Source organism: Chiloscyllium plagiosum, unplaced genomic scaffold (genome assembly GCF_037043375.1).
Source record: "Chiloscyllium plagiosum isolate Xiang-an unplaced genomic scaffold, Cpla_swu_hap1 HiC_scaffold_5, whole genome shotgun sequence".
Classification (NCBI taxonomy): Eukaryota; Metazoa; Chordata; class Chondrichthyes; order Orectolobiformes; family Hemiscylliidae; genus Chiloscyllium; species Chiloscyllium plagiosum.
In genome coordinates this window covers 107823347-107846463 of record NW_028270143.1, presented here as the reverse complement: position 1 = coordinate 107846463, position 23117 = coordinate 107823347, and the positions used below count along the sequence as shown (strand labels likewise).

At 42.0% G+C, this 23117-nt stretch overlaps 1 protein-coding gene across 1 annotated transcript in view; it reads right to left on the bottom strand.

Annotated features, from left to right (window-relative positions):
* ptprn2 (protein tyrosine phosphatase receptor type N2) overlaps positions 1-22273 on the bottom strand; it is a 970059-nt gene extending 947786 nt beyond the window's left edge. The window contains exon 1 of the mRNA XM_043690698.2: positions 22036-22273. Within this exon, the coding sequence (XP_043546633.2) occupies positions 22036-22117 (82 nt within the window). The 5' untranslated portion in view covers positions 22118-22273. The remainder of the gene's footprint in view (positions 1-22035) is intronic.
* Between the last annotated feature and the right edge of the window lie 844 nt (positions 22274-23117).

Here is a 23117-nt window from a genome sequence, read left to right as displayed (position 1 = left end):
TCTGGAAAGGAATAATTTGATCGGGATAGTCAACATGGTTTTGCGAAGGGTAGGTCATGCCTCACTAACCTTATTGAGTTCTTCGAGAAGGTGACAAAACAAGTGGATGAAGGTAAGCCGGTTGATAAGCTTCCACATGGTAGGCTATTGCACAAAATATGGAGTTTCGGGATTGAAGGTGATTTAGCCGCTTGGATCAGAAATTGGCTAGCTGAAAGAAGGCAAAGGTTGGTGGTTTATGGGAAATGTTCATCCTGGAGCTCAGTGACCAGCGGCATGCCGCAAGGATCGGTTTTGGAGCCACTGCTGTTTGTCATTTTTATAAATGATCTGGAGGTGTGCATAGAAGGATGGGTTAGTAAATTCACAGATGACACTGAGGTCGGTAGAGTTGTGGATAGTGCCGAAGGATGTTGTGGGTTACAGAGGGACATAGATAAGATGCAGAGCTGAGAAGTGACAAATGGAGTTTAATGCGGAAAAGTGTGAAGTAAATCGCTTTGGAAGAAGTAACAGGAATGCTGAGTACTGGGCTAATGGTAAAATTCTTGGCAGTGTAGATGAACAGAGAAATCTCGGTGTCCAGGTGCATAAATCCCTGACAGTAGCCATCTAGGTTGATAGAATTGTTAAGAGGGCATATGTTGTGTTGGTTGGGGGATTGAGTTTCGGAGCCACGAGATCATGCTTCAGCTGTACAAGACACTGGTAAAATCACACCTACAGTCTGTGTGCAGTTCTGGTCAACACATTATGGGAAAGATGTGGAAGCTTTGGAAAGGATTCAGAGGAGATTTACTAGAATGTTGTCTGATATGGAAGGAAGGTCTTATGAAGAAAAGCCGAGGGAACTGAGGCTCTTTTCATTGGAGAGCAAAAGGTTGAGAGGTGAGTAAAATAGAAACATACAAGATAATCAGACGGCTAGATAGGGGGACAGTGAGAGCCTTTTTCTTTGGATGGTGAAGGCTAACATGAGGGGATATAGCTTTAAATTGAGGGGTGATAGATTTCTGACAGATGTTAGGGGTAGTTTCTTTACTCAGAGAGTAGTAGGGGTATGGAATGGCCTGCCTGCAACAGTAGTAGACTCACCGACATTAAGTGCAGTTAAACGGGCCATTAGACATACATATGGATAATAATGGAACGGTGTAGGTTAGATGGGCATCAGTTTAATTTCACAGGTCGATGCAACATCGAGGGCCAAAGGGCCTGTACTGCGCTGTAAAGTTCGATATTCTATGGTCTACATTGTTTCTATTTCATTTAAATGTAACTTGAGCCCAATTAAGCACCAGATTATTCATATATATAGTCAGCCACTGTAATGCAATTCCTCAAATAGGAGAATCTCCAACTAACTGTATATTTTCCTCAAAACACACAAGACGGGGTTGGATTTATTCAGGACAATATGACCCTGAAAGTGTCCAAAAGCTCACAGTAAGCAAACCGCAAATGTCTGGGAGACCCCTGGCTGCATCTTCGGCTCATCCAGCAACATATTAGTCATCATCAAGGCCCCCCATCTGTTAAGAAAGACTCTTGATTGGCTCAGCAATTTTACCAGGATGAGAGGTAACTGAATCACAGAATGATTACAGTACATAATGAGGCCATTCAGCCCACTGTGTCTGTGCTGTTTCGCTGAAGGAACAATACACTCATATCACTCAATCAATAGCCCGGTAAATATTTTCTCTTCTGATAATTACTCCTCAATTCTCTGCTGGGAATACACCCAGCTGAGAGGACACAGTAAATGGATGCTACATTGACAACAAGTTGAGTGGGGTCACTGTAGGCAGACACTAGCAATGGGCAAGTGTGGGAGGCAGGGGGTTGGGGAAGAGTTGTGTAAGGGTTGCTGCTGAGAGTGTCACCCATGAGGAGGAAAGCCCCAGAGCCAAATGGAAAATACTCAAGTTTACCAAATGGCAGGGGATTTCACTCACTGCTGGCAAAACGCCAAAGGAATCAGGAAGAGGCACTTCATTGGGCGGCATGGTGGCACAGTGGTTAGCACTGTTGCCTCACAGCGCCTGAGACCCAGGTTCAATTCCCGCCTCAGGCGACTGACTGTGTGGAGTTTGCACGTTCTCCCCGTGTCTGCGTGGGTTTTCTCCGGGTGCTCCGGTTTCCTCCCACTGTCCAAAGATGTGCAGGTCAGGTGAATTGGCCACGCTAAATTGCCCATGGTGTTAGGTAAGGGGTAAATGTAGGGGTATGGGTGGGTTACGCTTCGGTGGGTCGGTGTGGACTTGTTGGGCTGAAGGGCCTGTTTCCACACTGTAATGTAATGTAATCTAATCTAAAATCTTAACTTGAACAATAAGTCATAGAGATGTACAGCAGAGAAACAGACCTTCAGTCCAACATGTCCATACTGACCAGATATCCTAACCTAATCTAGTCCCATTTGCCAGCACTTGGCCCATTTCCCTCCTAACCCTTCCTATTCTTATATCCATCCAGATGTCTTTTAAATGTTGTAATTGTATCAGAGTCCACCATTTCCTCTGGCAGCTCACCCACTGCCTGAAAAAGTTGCTCCTTAGGTCCCCTCTCACCGTAAACTGATGCCCTCGAGTTCGGATGTCCTCTACTCCTCCACCCCAGGGAAAATACCTTGCCTATTTAACCTAACCATGTCTCTCATGATTTTATAAACCTCTATAAGGTCACCCCTTAGCCTCCAACACTCCAAGGAAAACAGCCCCAGCCTATTCAGCCTCAAACAGTTGGCATTTGGGTAGAAAGGCAATCATCCACCTTCCCTACCAGTAAAATGTCACGCAATAGAAAGACAATGATCATTCTAATCCCATGTCATTCCTCCTTATTTACAGCCTGATTTCCCTTCCACCATCTCCACTATCAAACTGTACCACAGCATATTTCATTTGCCATGTTCCTGCACAATCAGCCTGCACGCTCTTGTACGATCACATAAAAACCACACTGAAAGTCACAAAGAATCTCACCTGGTCCCTCAACACCAGCTCCGTGGCCAAAAAAGTGTAGCAGCATCTCGACTTTTTGCGTAGACTGAGAAAAGCCCACCTACCACCACCTCCCCCCGTCATACTCACCACATTCTAAGGAGGGTTCATTTAGAGTACCTTGAGCTGCTGCATCACTGCTTAGTTTGGGAATTATACCTTTTTGGATCGTAATACCCTACAACAGGTAGTGAGGACAGCTGAGAAGATCATTGGGGTCTCTCTCCTCTCCATTACAGATATTTACTCCACACGCTGCATCCGAAAGGCTGAGAGCATTGTGGAAGACCCCACACATCCCTCACTCAAACTCTTCTCCCTCCTGCCATCTGGCAGAAGATGCCGGAGCATTCAGTCTCTCACGGCCTGATTATGCAAGAGTTTCTTCCCCCAAGCCAACAGACTCCTTAACACTCTATGACTGGACTTTTTTCCATCTGAAATTCTTTGCATGACGTTGGATTGCTGCGAGAACAATGTCTATTAATTATCATTATTTTATTACAGTGTAATTTTCGTGTTTTGCACTTCTTATGCATTTTATACCACCCTGTGTATGATCGTGTAGTTTGTGCTGTCCACATAGCACTTTGGTCCTGGTGGAACGCTGTCTCACTTTTTACTGTATCAGTTATATACGGTAGAAATGATAAAACAAAATCTACTTTACTTTAAAATCAACATTTGCCGGTTTTAAACCTTTTAAAGAGAAGTATTCTTACCAGAGCGAATAAGCTCACATTAATCTCCATCTGCCTACTCATTTAACCGATCTGCATCTATCTGTCTGTAATAGCCTTATAGCATCCTTCTCATTACTTACTTAATTTCACGTCTTCAGAAAACAAATTGTAAAGAACAGATCCCCAAAATTTGGTCCGGTTATTTGCAGCCTGCTAATCTGAAAATATGTGTTTTATTTCTACTCTCTGTTTCTGTGCATTAATTAATCCTCAGTCTACATTGATATATTACTCTTAATTCCACAATTCTCAATTTTGCATAATAACCGGCATAATGTGTTGACATATATGGAATAAAAAGTGTATAAATATTTCACCATCATTTTGATTGCAATGAAAATCTCATCTAAAGATGTAATTTTCATTATACTGGTATCTTGGTTACCTTCAAGGCTCCATAATTAACAACCTTTTAAAAATCAGAATTGTTAGGACACAACATAATCTATAAATAATACAGTAAAAGTAACTGATTTTTACCAAACTTGTGAGGGAACCACAAAATAACCATTCACTGAATGATCCCCAAATGAAGAAATTACCAAATAATTTCACCTTCTGTAGCTTTTACAAAAACATGAATCAAAACCAATGCAAAATTAACATGAATTATTAACAAGAGTAAGTCGCTACACAATTCCTCAATATGCTGTTATTTAATACTTACATAGGGTAGGTTAGGAATTGTATTTAACAACACCTTTCACTTTTGAGTTGCAATTATGATCAGCAATTATGACTTGCAAAATTCTCCTCTACCTTGGGCCATGACAGTTCTGTTAGCATAGCTGTTCTGAGTTACTTCTCAAATGACTGGTCAATAATACATTAGTTTATGTTTTGGCCACTTCTGGGAAAACATGCAATCCTTTAGTATCTCTTGGGTAGTCACGTAGCTTTCCAGGTTTTAAACCTTTATCGCCAGCTTGCAACGTGTGACTGAAAGTTTCTGCTAAACAGAAAGACTGATCTATTCCTGAGTGATTTCTTTCTTATCCAAACAGGAATTCTCTGTGTTTCTCTTTCTGTCTCTGTCTGTATCTCTGCATTAATTGCTTTCACCTTCCAACTCCTTTGCATGCAACACTCCTCTGTATCTGCAGCTTATCTGTGTGTTGGGCTATGTGAAATCTTAACTCTCTTCCGATTGGTGCTGCTATCAGATCAAGGGATACTAGGTCACATGCCCCAGTATTCCTTACTATCCAAGAAAAATCCAACTGATCCCTTTAGAATAGATGCAAATTCTTAAAAGTCATTGACAACCTTTAACATTCTTAAACAATTATAGAATACATCAGACATTTTAAAGAAATTATTGTTGTGCCTTACTTTGTTTCCAGGTCAAAAGTCGTCATACAGATCGTTCTGCTATAACGCGCATTTCATGAACGCGAATTCCCTATAATGCGATTGACAAATTGGGGGACGTTATTTCTAAAGCACAAACTTTTAAAGCATGTATTGGTTAAAATGCTATTCTGCCCCTATTAGTTTAAAGAGTGCTGCTATTATGTGATTTTCTTATAACAGAGAATTGCAATGAGAATAGAACTGTGGCAGCACTGACTGTATTTAAAACTGGAAAGGTTTCTGGAAGGTCCAAATAAAAGAAAGCCAGGAATCACTGGCCTTACCTCAATAATAAAGTTTGCTGGTGCTTCTTTGAAGAGTAGATAAATTCATGTTTATGGAATAGCCCACTGTGAACTCTAGAGGGGAAAGGTTCCTGCTAGAGACAACAGTTGAATATGTTTCTAAAAAGGATATAAGAATCTTTCTGCTTTCTTCATATGAACAGTACAAAGGATTCTTGAGCAAGTGCTCATGGAGTTTTTGTATTATTTTTGTTGTTGTATGCCTGCATTATTGAGCAGGAGTACAAAACCATCACATTCAGGCAATACTTCAAATCAGCCATGTCATGAGATTCCCTGCAATGTGAATTTAGTGCATTAAATATAGTGTGCTAAACACCACTTACCAATTAAATGTTTAATAATCTTTCTCCATTAGAGCAGGAGTAAGCCATTTACCTACCTGGACCTATCCACCACTGAATGACTCCATGAGATCTGTAGCTTGACTCCAATTGCTATTAAAGGTCAACATGGCAGGTGAAATCACTCCACAGAGGCTGTCACCAAGTCTCCCTTTTCTACACATGAACTACCTTTGACTTTAGTAGAAGATAGGTGGAGTTGTGGACAGTGAGGAGGGCTGTTGTCGGCTGCAGAGGGACTTAGATATGATGCAGAGCTGGGCTGAGGAGTGGCAGATGGAGTTCAACCCTGCCAAGTGTGAGGTTGTCCATTTTGGAAGAACAAATAAGAATGCGGAATACAGGATTAATGGTAGGGTTCTTAGTCAGGTGGAGGAACAGAGGGATCTTGGGGTCTATGTACATAGATCTTTGAAGGTTGCCACTCAGGTGGATAGAGTTTGTAAGAAGGCCTATGGAGTATTATCGTTCATTAGCAGAGGGATTGAATTCAAGAGTCGTGAAGTGATGTTGCAGCTGTACAGGACTTTGGTTAGGCCACAGTTGGAGTACTGTGTGCAGTTCTGGTCGCCTCACTTTAGGAAAGATGTGGAAGCTTTGGAGAGGGTGCAGAGAAGATTTACCAGGATGTTGCCTGGAATGGAGAGGAAGTCGTACGAGGATAGGTTGAGAGTTCTCAGCCTTTTCTCGTTGGAACGGCGAAGGATGAGGGGTGACTTGATAGAGGTTTATAAGATGATCAGAGGAATAGATAGAGTAGACAGTCAGAAACTTTTTCCCCGGGTACAACAGAGTGTTACAAGGGGACATAAATTTAAGGTGAAGGGTGGAAGGTATAGGGGAGATGTCAGGGGTGGGTTCTTTACCCAGAGAGTGGTGGGGGCATGGAATGCGCTGCCCGTGGGAGTGGTAGAGTCGGAATCATTGGCGACCTTTAAGCGGCATTTGGATAGGTACATGGATGGGTACTTAATCTAGGTTAGAAGTTCGGCACAACATCGTGGGCCGAAGGGCCTGTTCTGTGCTGTGTTGTTCTATGTTCTATGTTCTATGTTCTAGATTAGATTCCCTACAGTGTGGAAACAGGCCCTCCGGCCCACGAGTCCACACGGACCCTCCGAAGAGTAACCCACCCAGAACCATTCCCCTCTGACTAATGTACCTAATACTATGGGCAATTTAGAATGGTTAATTCACCTGACCTGCACATCTTTGGACTGTGGGAGGAAAATGGAGCACCCAGAGGAAACCCACGCAGACACTGGGTACTGCTCCATCAGTCAGCTCTCAGTGCCAGAATCTCTGACAGTTCCTCTTTTTTAACCCCTCAGCTAGGACTCCCTTACTGGATCAGATTAACATCCTCAATCAGGGAACTCATATTCTATGAGGTCCAACTGGCTGACCTCGTTACAATCACTGCAAAGGAATTAAAAGTTGGAGAAATCAACCTTGCACTTTGACTGGGACAACACATCCATTCAAAGCCAAGCCAAATTGACATGCTCGAGAATTCCGAGAAGCATGGCATTCCAACTGGAACTCTATCAACAAACACACTGACTTGGATCCCATTTACCACCCCCTGAGAAAAACAGGAAATTACATCACCATAGGAAATGATGTCACCACAGGAAATGTCATCACCACCAGAAGTGAGATTACAAAACTAAACACACAAATAGAAAGTGGGCTACACCATCAGTGCTTCATCCAGAGGCTCACTGAAGATAATATCGAGTATGGTGACGAAACATCTGAAAACGAACCTTCCAGCTCAATGAGCAAACCTACATCCAGAACCTTTACTGTGTCTTTAATGTTACATATACAGCAACGAGGTCCCTTCGCTGCCTTCATGGTTTGAATATTGTCCATGTCACAATAAGCTTTAAGAGGAAAGATGACATTTGACCAGCAGGCACTTTCAGCATGACACAATTGCACTAATAATAAAGGTGTCAAGAAATATAATTATTGATGATTTAAATCTTGTACATTAATTTCTCTATGTGTATACATGGGTTTTTTTACCTGCACATTCCAGACCGAATGTACCAGTTGTACGCGCATTATACTAGAATGACTGCAAGCCATACTTGGTGACCAGGATCACACGCACAGCTGCTGCACATTGAGTGCCTGAAAACAAGCAGTCGGGAAGGGCTCAGAAAATGCAATGGACAAAAGAAATGAAAAGATGGCAGAAAAGAAAGTCTGTCAGAAGGAAAATGTATCAGTCAACTTTGTGCCAACACTATTCACCTATACCAGCCTCAAAAGAGACTGCCATTCACAAACTGGTCTCGAAAGGCACAAGTGACCATATTCAATATGGAACAGGCATGTCCCTCTCTGTCCCAATCCACCATCTCAGAGCCACCAGCATAAACATCCAATTCACTGCAGGTTGAATGGAATTGAATTGCATTTATTGTCACGTGTACTTAGGTACAGTGAAAAGCTTTGTTTTGCGAGCAATACAGGCAGACTACTTTGTTAAGTAGCATAGATAATGTGCTGCTGGAAAAGCGCAGCAGGTCAGGCAGCATCCAAGGAGCAGGAGAATCGATGTTTTGGGCATGAGCCCTTCTTCAGGAAAATTTTTCCTGAAGAAGGGCTCATGCCCGAAACGTCGATTCTCCTGCTCCTTGGATGCTGCCTGACCTGCTGCGCTTTTCCAGCAACACATTTTCAGCTCTGATCTCCAGCATCTGCAGTCCTCACTTTCTCCTAGTAGCATAGATAAGTAAACAATAGGTAAACAGCAGCAAAAACAAAAACACAGGTACAGGTGAATGTTAAGAGCTTGTGAATCCATTCAGTATTCTAACAACAGTAGGGTAGAAACTGTTACGAAACCGGCTGGTGAGTGTGTTCAGGCTTCTGTACCTTCTCCCCGATGGTAGAGGTTGTAGAAAAACATTGCCAGGGTGGGATGGATCTGAGAATGCTGAACGGCCTTTCTTTGACAGCAGGCCTGGTAGATGGAGGTTGGCCTTTGTGATGGTCCGGGCCGAGTTCACCACTCTCTGTAACCGTCTCCGATCTTGAATGGTACAGTTGCCATACCAGGTAGTGATACATCCAGACAGAATGCTCTCAATGGTGCACCTATAAAAGTTGGCAAGGGTATTCGCCGTCATGCCAAATTTCCTCAGCTAACTGAGGAAGAAGAGACGTTGGGCCTTTGTAACCAGTGCGTCCATATGAAGAGTCCAAGAAAGCTTGTTGTGGATGACCACTCCCAGAAACTTGACACTCTCCACTCGTTCTAACTCTGTGATGTTAATGTGTAGGGGGGGCATGAGTAACATCCCGCCGAAAGTCAATAATGAGTTCCTTGGTTTTGCCAGCATTGAGAGCTAGGTTGTTCTCAATGCACAATTTTTCTAGGTCTTCCACCTACCGTCTGTAATCTGTTTCGTCACCATCTGAGATTCGACTGACTCTGGTGGTGTCATCAGCAAACTTGTAAATGGCATTAGTCTGGTACTTGGTGACGCAGTCATGGGTATACAGTTTGTACAGTAGGGGGCTAAGTACACATCCCTGGGGGGGCTCCAGTGTTGAGTGCTAGTGAGGATGCAATATCATCCCCAATCTTCACTGATTGTGGCCTGTGGGTCAAGAAACTGAGGATCCAGTTGCAGAGAGTGGAGCTTAGTCCGAGATCACTCAGTCTAGTAATCAGTCCCAAGGGGATAATAGTGTTGAAGGCTGAACTGTAGTCAATGAGTAGGATCCTTATGTAGCTGTCAAGATGTTCTGGGGAGGAGTGAGGGCAAGTGATATGGCATCTGAGGTGGATCTGTTGGTCTGATAGGCAAATTGGAGTGGGTCAAGAGTAGTGGGAAGGCTGGAGTTGATTAATGCCATGACCAGCCTTTCAAAGCACTTCATGACCACCGAAGTTAGGGCCTCTGGATGGTAGTCATTGAGACATGGTGCATGAGCCTTCTTAGGCACAGGGATGATGTTAGCCCTCTTGAAACAGGCAGGGACAGTGGCCTGCTGCAGGGATAGGTTGAAGATGTCTGAGAAGACTTCTGCCAGTAGATCTGCGCATGCTCTGAGTGCACAGCCTGGTACTCTGTCTGGTTCCTTCGCTTTCCTTGGATTCACACGAAGGAAAACAGATCTGATGTGTGATGCAGTGACTGTTGGGATAGGTTCATCAGGACTTATCAGAATAGGTGTTACCTCTCCGCTGAAATTCTGCTCAAAGCGAGCATAGAAGGCATTGAGATGATCTGGGAGGGATATTTCATCTTCTGCAATCTTGCACTGTCTCTTTTCGAACCTGTGATGTCATTCAGTCCTTGCCATAGTCGCCGGGTGTCTGTCTGGGTCTCTTTTTTGGATCGGTATTGGTCCTTGGCTTAATATCATACTTGGATTCCTTATACTTGAGTGGGTCTGCTGATCTGAAGGTCTCACACTTAGCTTTTAGCAGGTTCTGTATGTCCTGGTACATCCAGGGTTTCCTGTTGGGGAACACCCAGACTGACTTCCTCGGTATGCAGTCCTCCATACACTTGCTGATAAAGTCTGTGACGGTGGAGGTGTACTCGTCCAAGGTCCCTGTAGACTGTTTGAACATGGCCCAATCAGCCATTTCCAGGCAGCACTGGAGTTGATCCACTGCCTTCTCCAACCAGCACTGGACCTGTATCCACGAGGGGGTCTCCTGCTTGAGCTTTTGCCTGTAAGCCGGGAGAAGAAACATGGCATTGTGGTCGGAGTTCCCGAAATGAGGGCAGGGGATGGAGCTGTAGGCATCCTTCACAGTGGTGTAGCAGTGGTCTAAAATGTTTGGGCCCCTGGCGGGGCAGGTAATATTCTGGTGATACTTGGGCAACACTTTCCTTCGATTGGCTTGATTGAACACACCAGTTACAATAAACAGGGCCTCGGGGTATTCCATCTCCAGGATGTTAGTGGTGGAGTATAGCACATCCAGAGCTTCCTCAACCTTTGCTTGTACATACCGCTGCTATACTAATGGTGGTATGTACACGCCATTAGTATAGCAGCGGTAAATTCTCGTGGTAGATAGAAGGGGCGGCATTTGATGGTGAGGAATTCAAGATTTGGGGAGCAATGGCTGCCCAGGGTTGCAGTGTCCATGCACCGCAAGTTGTTGATTAAAAAGCAAACCCCTGCACCCTTTGTCTTACCTGAGGATGCTGTACGGCCCATACGATGGATAGAAAAACCATCAGCCTGAAGTGCGTAGTTGGAACTGGATGGGTTGAGCCAGGTTTCTGTGAAGCAGAGAACGTAGCAGTCCCGCAGTTCATGCTGGAAGCTGAGCCGTGATCTGAGTTCGTCCACCTTGTTGTCCAGAGATTGTACATTTGCTGGGAGTAAGCTAGGAAGGGGGAGGGGGTCTTGAAACCACGTCCAAGGGACCAGATGGATTTCCCTTATGACAGTTGACAGTGGTTTTCAAGTGTCCAAGTGCATAGAAGTCTGCATCCCCACACTTCTGCGAGTTGCAAACCAACTGGGGAAGTGGTGACATCACAGTAACGTCACTGGCCTCGTATTCCATAAACCCAGGCTGGTGTGCTGAGCACATGGTTTTATATCCCACATGGTGAACTGCATACAAAGCTGGAATTAAAATCTAGCCTAGTGACAACCACTGTCAACTATCATAAGGGAAAATCAACTGGCCCCTTAACCTTTATTAGAGAAGAAAATCTTCCATGCTAACACGGTTTGGCCTATGTTTGACTCCAAACTCACAGGAATGTAACTGAGTCTTACCATCCTCTAGGCCATTAGGGATGGGCAATAAACAATGACCAATGCAACAACACCCACATCCCATGAATAAATAAAACAATTGTCATTAGCTCACTCTGAACAAGCAGACATTTCACTTTATGATATCAGCGTTGCACAACCGTTTCCACAGCTCTGCCATAGAGTATGCTTGATTTTCACAGCATTTATTTTTAAATAAATGACTGAAGGTAACTAGAGGATGGTAAACACTAAGAACACAGCAGCAATAAATCTAAGGATGCTTAAACCATGCTTAACTAATTGCTTTCATTTTGGGTTGTTTACTTTCCTCTTGGTACTTAGCTTGGCAGCCATGGCTTAGTAGTCGCACATAATCAGAGGTGGCACTTTGGGATAACAGTGGGTGACTGCTGCACCATCTCAGATATCATAAAAGAACCAATAGCAAACTCTAAGAAGAGTATGTGAGCACTCCCAGTCTAGATTAGATTAGATTAGATTAGATTACATTGTGGGAACAGGCCCTTCGGCCCAACAAGTCCACACCGACCCGCCGAAGCGAAACCCACCCATACCCCTACATTTACCCCTTACCTAACACTACAGGCAATTTAGTATGGCCAATTCACCTGACCCTGCACATCTTTGTGATGGTGGGAGGAAACCGGAGCACCCGGAGGAAACCCACGCAGACACGGGGAGAACGTGCAAACTCCACACAGTCAGTCGCCTGAGGCGGGAATTGAACCCGGGTCTCTGGCGCTGTGAGGCAGCAGTGCTAACCACTGTGCCACCGTGCCGCCCTCTACTCACCAATGTTTACCCCACAGATAATATATAAGACTGAAACTATTCCAATTAGCATATTCATACAAGGGAGGTGATGGCCTCTTGACTATTAATCCAGGTAATGTTTGGGGGACCTGGATCAATAAAATAACAATGCCTCACTGGAGACCAAGGCTACCAGAACAATCCAAAATAGATTCCACTGCCCTACTCATGCAATATAAGTCGGTACTTTGTGGAAATATCTCTCCACTCTTTCTTTAAAGACACCATTGTCTTTGCCTTATTTACTCATTGCAGTAAAGCAATACATACCAGCAAATAGCTGGTGGCACTCTTGGTTTTCACTCACAAGCTCCAGGTTCAAGTTCCACCCCAGTACTTAACGCAGGTGAGGGATTGCTGCTGTGTCTGAAGCACTGTTGTCCAGAAGTGACATTAATCAGAGATCCTACCAGCCTCTCAGATGAATGTAGACTACCCAAAGGACTATATCGAAGAAGAAAAGCAGGGGAGTTAACACATAATCCCTACAGAGTAGAAGCAGACCATTCAGCCCATTGAGTCCAAACCAGCCCTCTGAAGACCACCTCACCCTGTTACCCTATCCCTGCATTCCCCATAGCCAATCCACCTGGCCTGCATATCCCTGGACACTATGGGTGGTTTTAACATGGCCAACCAACCTCACCCATACATCTTTGGCCTGGAGGAGGAAACCCATGCAGACACAGGTAGAATACGCAAACTACATACAGACAGTCGCTCGAGGCTAGAATTGAACCCAGGTCCCTGGAGCTGTGAGATAGTAGTGCCAACCACTGAGCCACCATGTCACCCTAACACTGATATCCAGACCATTATTTATTTCTCAATAAAGTTTGTGGCAGATTGATTTGTGCAAATTGGCTACTGCATCTCATACAGAAGTACTTCAGTGGCTCTAAAGCACTTTGAGACGTCCTGTGATTGTGTTAACCAGTAAATAAATTCTAGTCTTTATTCCTTACTTTTAAATAGAAAAAGATTTCACCAATCAGGAAATATGGGACTAAATAACAATTTTTGAAACAAGTGGGGTATAAAGTTTCAGAAATCAGTTTCCCGACCTGAAACTGACTTTAATTTTCCCATTTCAGACATTTACTAAATTTGGAATTTACCCAACCTCATTAGCTCAGTTTACAAGTTTGGCAGGTTTGCAATGCAGAGTGGTGCCAACAATGTGGGTTCAATTCCCACAACGGCTGATGTTACCATGAAGGTCCCACCATCTCAATCTCAACCTCACCCCTTGCATGAAGACCCCTCAGGTTAAACCACCACCAGTTGCCTCTCTAATAAGACAGTGGATTATGTGATGACGTTATTTATACAATATTAAAAAAAACTACTGCCATTTGTAAATAAATAATACGCTATCTTATATCTTTACCAATTTTTAGTAACCAGAATTCTAATGACACATGCACAATATATACACTACAGGAAATATAAAATAAGTTTTTGCTTATATCATACAGACCATACAAAACATGGGACAAGCATGGGAACAGGCCCTCTATCCATTAAGGCAGTACTGTGCAATCACAATTCACTGGATACTGAAGTATTATTCATGGCTGCATTATTATTTGGTCATCAGGTATATAAGATAATAAATATCATTCATAGCAAATTTAATTTAGGAACAATCTCACATTAGACTGGTATGCAATGGATCAGAATATGCGGCTTTTAGACAAATAATTCATTGTAGTCAGGAATTTTTTTAATCTTTTGCTTTAATATTAGAAAATCAACCTGGTGCAAGCTGTCAAGTTCCAACTGTGTTATTTCTTTACCATTTATACATATTTCATTAACTCACATCTGTAATTTCTCTTCAAAGTCTCGTTATTTGATAAAAACAAACATTTGGCACACTTTAATCAGGTTAGACAATAAAATCCAAGAATTTGATCGAACTCTGTTCATTGAAATATTTTGAGACAATTCAAAAGTATACTTGCCACTTCATGAATGGCTATAATTCTGCTTAGCTTCCATTAAGACTGGAATAGCTGTTACATGCCACAGTTTTGATATGTATACTTGTAGCTCCCAACAGCAATCTTTGTAGTTGATTAGCATATTTACCTAATCTAGGTAGACGGATTTAAAATGAATGCATTAATTATACAATTAATGAGCTAATTGTACAAGTTTTGTATTTCTTGGTATGGTGGAGCACATGTAAAGAGAACTTTAGGTTTCAGCTTCATTTCAACTATTTAATGAGGCTGCTCCTACTTCAAAGTTCTGACAAAGAGTCCAATAGAAGCCTGGAAACTACAGACTTGAGAGTCTGACACTAGCGAAGGCTGAGTTGTTGAAGGTTATTCTGAAAGATAGGATTTTCATATATTGAAAAGGCAAGGGCTGATTAGGGATAGTCAGCTTGTCTTTGTGTCAGGAAAATCGTGTCTCACAAAATTGATGGAGTTTTTTGAGGAAGTAACCAGAAAGATTGATGAGGGCAGCGTGGAAAGACATTGTTTACAAGGATTTTTGTAAAGCCTTTGACAAGGTTCCACATAGTAGACTAATTAGTAAAGTTAGATCACATGGGATTCAGGGTGACCTTACCAACTGGATACAAAATTGGCCTAATGGTAGAAGACAGACTGGTGCTGGTGGAGGGTTGTTTTTCAGACTGGAGTCCTGTGACCGGCGGTGTTCCACAGGGATCAATACTGGGTCCACTTTTGTTCATCATATATATGAACAACTTGGATGAGAATTTAAGAGGTATGATTAGAAAGCTTGTGGATGAACCAAAATTGGTAACATGGTGGACAGTGAAGAAGGTTATCTAAGATTATGAAGAGATCTTGATCAATTGGTTAATGGGCTGAGGACTCGCAGATAGAGTTTAATTTGGATAAATGTGATGTTTTGTATTTTGGTAAAACAAACAAGGGCAGGACGTATACAATTAATGGTGGGGTCCTGGGTAGTGTTGTAGAACAGAGACCTAGGGGTTCAGGGACATAATTTGTTGAAATTTGCATCACGTGTAGATAGGGTGGTTAAGAAGGCATTTTGTAGGCTTACCTTTATTGCTCAGACCTTTCAGTATACAAGTTGGGACGTCATGTTGAGATTGTACAGGCCTTTGGTGAGACCCCTCTGGAGTATGTGATGATACCACGGCGTTAAGCTACAGGTATATACATCAGAACTGTGGCTTGTACTTTGTCCTGTTATTTTATGAAGAAATGTTGAGACAGAGGTGTAGAGCAGTCTGCTCAGTCAATAAACTAAAAGCTTGTAACCTTGGGTTACTTTCTAAAAAAAAGTTACAAAGACAAAAACAGCCTGAATGGTTGGATCCAACTTCCACAGAACCAGAATTTTTAAATTTAGCTTTCTGCAGTCGCTGCAATCTTGAAGCTGGATGCAGGAGCTCTAATTCCTCTCTCTGTTATAGCTAAAAGCTGGGATTCTCTTCCTGCTGCTAGAATTGCATGTGAAGTCATCTATTTTACTGAATTTGCCTTTGCCAAGGGTGTTTATGGGATGTTACTATATTGGAACAGTTAATTAGCAGTTGTTAAATATATTTTATTTTGTTAAGGATTTTGATAGTTAAATTAAACCGATTCTTTTATTATATTTTAACTGTAGTGTAAAATGAAAAACAAAATAAAATGCATTTTGCTTAAAGTCGTGTAATTTGATCAACTGAATTGCATTTGGAACTCAAAGCAACTTATCGTCAAAATAAAAAAAAATGGTTAGGGTCTAGACCATCTTCTTTATATATTTTGGTCTGGTCCATAAGAAATATTGTGTACAGTTTTGGTCACTGTGCTATAGGAAGGATATTATTAAATTGGAGAGGGTCCAGCAAAAATTTACAAGGATGCTGTCAGGAATGGAGGATTTGAGCTATAAAGATAGGCTGGGTCATTTTTCACAGGGGCGTAGGAGGTTGAGGGATGACTTTATATATGTTTATAAAATCATGAGGGGCATAGATAAGGTGTATAGCAAGGATATTTCCTTAGGGTGAGAGAGTTCCAAACTAGGGACTATATTTTTAAGATGAGAGGAGAAAGATTTAGAAAGGACATGGGGGCAACCTTTTATTTTACACAGAGAATAGTTCCTATGTGCAATGAACTGCCAGAGGATGTGTTGGATGCAGGTACACTTGCAACATTTAAAAGAATTTTGGATAACCACATGAATAGGAAAGGTTTGGAGAAATATGGACCAAACACTGGCAAGTGGGACTACATATGCTTTGTGACTGTATGTGGTATGCACTGGTAAACTTGGGGGCTACAGTAACTAGTGGAAGCCATATAAGCTGGATTGTACAATCAGTCCAGTAAACAGCGTCAGAACCTGACATTTCCCTTGAGTCTGTTACAGTAAATCTTTCAGAGACTGTTGATTCGTTAATGTGTAAATAGAGACACTATTGAAACTGTGGTGTGACTGACTTGGGAGGTTTTTGTTTTTGTAATGGTTAAATCTGTGAAGAAATAAGGCTGACAGAAGATTGGCTCCACCAATGGATGTCCGGAGTAAAACACAAAACTAAACAGCGGACTAGATGCTCAGCAAGTATAATCCAAATAAAGTTTACCATTAAATTTCAATATGACTCACAGCATAATATATGTACAGTGGGATATTATCAGTTTTTTGGAATTTGTAGACAGAAGGTCACATAACTATCAAATGCCATAATTGTCCCTTGTCCTTCTTAAAGATCTGCTTTAATTAATTCCTGGATAAGATCTGACAGTGTGTTTGTGAAATGGCATATGGTAACTTCTCAGGAGCTTGCAAGGAACCAAGCCAAATGATAACTTTTTTTAAAAACTAGTCTCAGTGATTCTCACTGAAGTGGGAAGCAAAGGTAGATATTCAGCAATTGAACATAAGTTGTCTGAACCTGCTCTCACAATGCTTAAACAAATCAAGAGTACTCTTATTGGCACTAAGAATACTTTACATTTCAAAATGTATTTCTCAGCGAGAGCAACACCTACTGCTAATCATTTTACCAAATGTCCAGAAGTAAAGATCTTGCATTTATATGATGCATTTCACAACCTCACAATGTTCCAAAGTGCTGTAGAGACAATAAATTATTTTAAGTGAAGCCACTGCAGTGTATTATGAAAGACAGAATGGTGCAGATATTAGTCCTTTCCTGAAACCATCGCTGAACAACTTTAATTTTAAGATTACACATCCCTGTTCTGGATTTCTCCCTATCCCACCCCCCACCGCCAAAACATCCACCGGAAACAACTGCAATTATATTTTGGGTGATCAACCAGCAGACAGGGCAGTGGATCAACCATTCCTGAAGTAAAGGTCAGAGTTCCTTTGAGAGCAGAGCTTCATTTAAATGGAACTGGTAAGCTCAGTATCAAACAGGCATCTAAAGGCAAATTCTCCAAACTCAGACAAACTCAATCTTGAACAGACCAATCAAATCTGATAAGAAAAAGGCTAACACAATCAATGGAAGATGGGTTGATCAAACTCCAAACTGTTCCTCCTGCCACACAAAAATATTTTATAACTTATGGAATCACAGAGTTATAGAGATGTACAGTACAGAAACAGACTCTTTGGACCAGTTGATTCACACCGACCAGATATCCTAAATTAATCTCGTCCTATTTGCCAGCATTTGGCCATTATCCCTCTAAGCTCTTCCTATTTATGTACCCATCCAAATACCTTTTAAATGCTGTAATTGTACCAGCCTCCACCACTTCTTCTGGCAGCTCATTCCACACACACACACCATCCTATTTATGAAAACGTTGCCACTCGGGTCCCTTTTAAATCTTGCCCCTCTGATTTTAAAATTTACACCCTGCCCTCTAGTTTTGAACATGCTGGGGAAATGACCTTGGCTTTCCATGCTCCTCATGATTTTTAGGTCTTATTATGTTTTCAGGTTCTTTTCAATTCTGAAATTGGGTGGTCGGAGGGCGTGGAACTCTAGCTCCAGCCATGTTGAGATTAAAATACATAATAAAACAGCCTCCTAATTGTGCAGGTAAGGACTAGCTGTTGAAAGCAGTAGAGAGCTGTCAGCTTTAATGAGGCAGTGGCTTGACCTGCCCCACTGTGAAGCTGTTATCATACCTTTAATATCTATTTCAAGAAGATAAAATCAACCTTATTCTGTGGAAAATAAATCTGATGTGATACTATCTACAGCTAAGTTATAAGGACTGCTCCTTTGTTTTGTTTGACAGTGAACCTGTGGAACACTGCTAGATCACTCCTCATGTGGAATCACAAATACTGTTGTTACCATTATAAACATAACACAAAGACACCATGTCATTAAGCAAACTCTGAAATACAGCAACTATGAATATTACTATGGGAGATTATGAGAAGGCCTAGAATCTGATAGAGAATTGCAGCAAAAAGTGCCCTGGTCTGTATGAGCATACTGTCTAATCTCCACTGATGAGCCATGCTGTATGTTGGAGACATGCTGTCTTTTAACAATTGAGTACAAGGGAAAATGTTACAAGATTTGAGTGTGGCCAGGATAAATGACCACATGAAAAGACTTTTAATACAAACTAGCAGATCTCCTGCATTTTTATTTATGATACTGGCTAAAATCCCAATATCATTCAACTCAGAACAACTACACAGTGCTCGAGTCAAAGTACTATTAACATAAATCATAAAAAGAAATGAAAAATTGGTGATAACTCACACAACAGAACAATGGGCAGATATTTTGCAACAATAGCATGCACAAAGAGGAGAGATTCTCATCTGATATTTTGACCAATCTCCAAATGTCTGGGGCTGGCACCCTGTTAACATTCACACCTTTACACCTATACTGGCACAACACAGGAGATGAAACTGAGCTGAAGATTAATTTCTTAATGAGAAGTTGGCCTCTTTTCTAAAAGCAAACTGATTCTTTTGTATTTGACTGCAATTTGCCTCTCTATTTTGGACCATAAATTTGGTACATAACACATCATTTGTCACTTAAATGCCTGCTCTCAGCAGGTGTTAGTCCACACAGGGATTACGGTGGGGGGGGGGCGCATATAAAATTCCCAAGGATTCGCTCAGACGCACAAAAACTGGCAGCAATTTAATGGGAGTAGGTAAGAAGGACAATCACACCAAACTGCAATTTGTAGAGAATTTATTGTGTGTTGATATTGAAAAGTTGGTTTTTACTTTGATTACTGGCCACCAACAACACCACACCATGCCCCTATCTCAATCTCCAACCGATCCCACCATATGCTCTAACCACCCCGACTCATGTGATTTCTAAATATAGATCTAGTTTCCAGTTAAGTGTAAAATATGGTGCACTGCAATAAAAGGTTTAAAAAATAGCAGCTCAGTAAAATCACATAATCTTAAACTGAATGTTATTGCTTCTCCCCTACCTGAACTGAAATTCAACCCATTATATATGTGCAAACAGTGACCTATGGACACTGAGTAGCAATCCAGCCTTGAGTGACTCAATGCAGCATAATACAGATGGACACTGTAGCACAATGGGCCCAACAGAAAGAATTCCTGATGAAGTTCAGAGAAACACATGGCATCTAACCATAATGATTACAATTCATTTAAATACACTAATAAATCACTCCAGAGACACCAAGAGGTAAAACAAAATGATCCAGAACCTTGTACGAACCATGTTCTCAATTACATAGTGAATAAGTATTTTGCAAACATAAAAATGTAAAGCATCAAAAAGGCCACTGAACACAAATTATTTCTTGTTGTGTATCAGGATTGTCTATCTGCTGCAATTTCCATTCTCCTCTCTCCAAAGCAAAACAGGGCCACCAGTTGAACTTACTAATAACGTTCACTTACGGTCATAGAGTCACAGAGTTATACAGCACAGAAACAGACCCATCAGTATATCCTTCATTAACCTAGTCCCATTTGCCAGCATTTGGCCCATATCCCTCCAAATCCTACCAATCCAACTTCAGTGGCTGTCCCTCCCCTAAATTCACTACTCTACAATCTAAACTGGAGTGAAAAGTTATACCTAATTCTTTCTTACTCATAATTGCTAATCATTTTGCCCTGGCAATAGAACTAGTCCCATCATGAACTGATAAACTGAAATCAATGCTGTTAGCTCCTTCACGATCTTGAATGCATTCAGCTGGTTTTGCAATAAAAGTCTGAAAAATGCATCTTCTATACTTCTCCACTTTATGTTTGCATTTCCAACCTGACACTTTATTTCCAGCTCCTTCACTGATATAACAATAGATGAATGGAAGGTCCAGGGGTTCCCTTTAATGTTTTTATTCTAAAAACGTTTAAAACGTGAAGAAAAATGAAAGGATGTGCACTTAAATATTTGTCTTAAATTAGATTTAAAACAGTGCGTTAACAAAGGACTCTTAAACCGTTAACAATATTAAAATGAAAACACAATTTGGTGTTTGCTTGTTATTGTCAACACACGGATCCTTTAAACAAACGTTCGTTGGTTAAAGAGTTTATTTGCCTTTTCTCCAATACCTACGGCACATATTACACTCTTAACATTACACTAATGAGGGCCGATTGTTCTCAACCTACCGGAATAAGATAACGCTAATGTTAAACTTGCATAAAGGTTTGTTTGCCTTTAGGTTCTGTGAAGCGCCAAATCCCTCCAGACCTGAGGTCAGGCATTTTAGGTAATTCGTGCACAATTACATGGAATAAAATGTGCAAATGTCAAATAAATCACGCCCTGACAAGTGTACACGAAGTCCGTTATGAAAGCAGTTTGCCCTCAATTCACCTTCACCCTGTGTCTGACGGATATTATGGGGATTGATGTGTTCTTGGATGGAGTTCTTGACTCTCTTACTCGGATCTGGATATTTCGATCAAAATCTCGGCGGAGGATGGTCAACATGAAACACAGCTCCCACATTCACATCTCGACGACTGGCTACAACTTTTATGAGCCCCCATGGTAAAATAATCCTGTCACATCCAGCGACAGCGAACTGCGTGCATCTGACTGGGTACCAGAAAGCGTCTAGTATAAAATAAATCACAACATGCAATCAATTCCACTTGCAAAGGGAAAGGGTGAATATTCAGTCAGACTACGAGAAGCATTTATAATGATTTGTCGAAACAGTTTGTTTTTAGGGGACGGGGTGGTATTGAAACTTTTTTCAATTTTGCAAGTGTGAAAGTTTCGAGGCGATGAGCGGGGCGGGGGGGGGGGGGTGACTGATGTTGGACACCTTTTAGGTTTCAATAACTGCAACATTTTTAAAAAGCAGCACATTTCTGCTGGACCAGTCGGCTCCCGCCCTTTGCCAAACAGTGACAAGTATCTTCAGACATCATTATCTCTGTACACATGGTTTACAAAACACACCGAGTGAATGCAAATATAACTCCTACCAACACTACAACCCCACCCCCCCCCCCCCCCCCCACCACTCTATTTTTCACGGAGATTGATCGCAGTCTTATCGTGTCTTGTCCCTCATCTTTCTTGCAACCCTGTAATTCTGTCGCATCTGAGTAGCCCAGATAACCAAAGGAGAACCGTCCACCTCTTCTCTCAACCACTGGCTGCGCCACCTGATGCACCCGCACCGAACAAGAGGAAAAAGGAAGGCTCTCATTATTCCACATAAATTAGCGTTTTATTCCAACAACACCACCCGAGCAAACTCACCGAATTTCCTATCGGCGCTCGCGATCAAGCGGCTGTGGAAAAGCGATAGGAGCAGCAGGATGGTGTGGAACAATTCCATCATTCTTCATCCATTGCACTGGCACTAACAATCCATTCCAGGGTAGGGGGCGAGAGATGAGAGGGATGAGGAGAGGGAAGGTGTGATGGGGTGAAAGGAAGCGGCGATGTCCGTCTCCCTTATGGGCACGCCGCGATCACAGTGAGCCAGCAGCCAGACTGAGCCCTCCTCACTCCGCCCCGGATCGCCTGTCATTCAACCCAACCCTGGACCAGGCCCATCCTGTCAATCAGCTGAGCCCAGCCCGCCCACAGCACTGATATCAGCGCCAAGAAAGCTTGCACACCATTGACTGACTGTGCCAATGCAAAGGTCTTTTTAAAAGCGAGGGGCGGGGAAGGTTGGAAGGGAACTGCTCCATATTGGCACATAGCTCTTTGTGCAGCATCCTTCACTGCAGCACTATGTTTTGCCTCTGTGTTTTCTGTTCACGTTTGTAGGTCATTGATCCCAATGGGCTCGTGTTAATTTATCTCTCAGTTGATATTTACAGTTAGGCCTGGGTGGGGTTCAGCGTTATGCTACTGGGACATCATACCAAAGTCACAGAGGAGTGTGGTTCGTGGTTTTCTTTCTCAAAACATCCTGCTTTTGGTGACCTTACAACGCCGGTCTAAATCTGCATTCGCCCCGACGGATCACGTTTCAATTTGCCCAGTGCACAAATGCATGAGGAATAAAACAAGCGAGTGAATAAGGTCAAGTTCAGCTTGAAATGATTTCACATAGTTATCGGCATACTGGAAGCTAAATTGTGCAGGTAGGCGAGGAAAGAAAAATTGTGAAAACATGGGAATAGTTAACATTAAAAATGCAGTACCTATTAAGAAAATGTAAGCAGACGGGCAAACAAACATCGCTTCAGCATTAACCATAGTATATCAAAAATGCAAGACGAGCAAAAATTGCATATACACCTAAAGTGGTGGATTTGAAAAAAATCTTAAAATATGGTCCAAAAGGTTAAGAGGAGATTCATTGTGAAAAAAAAGGAACTTGTTTT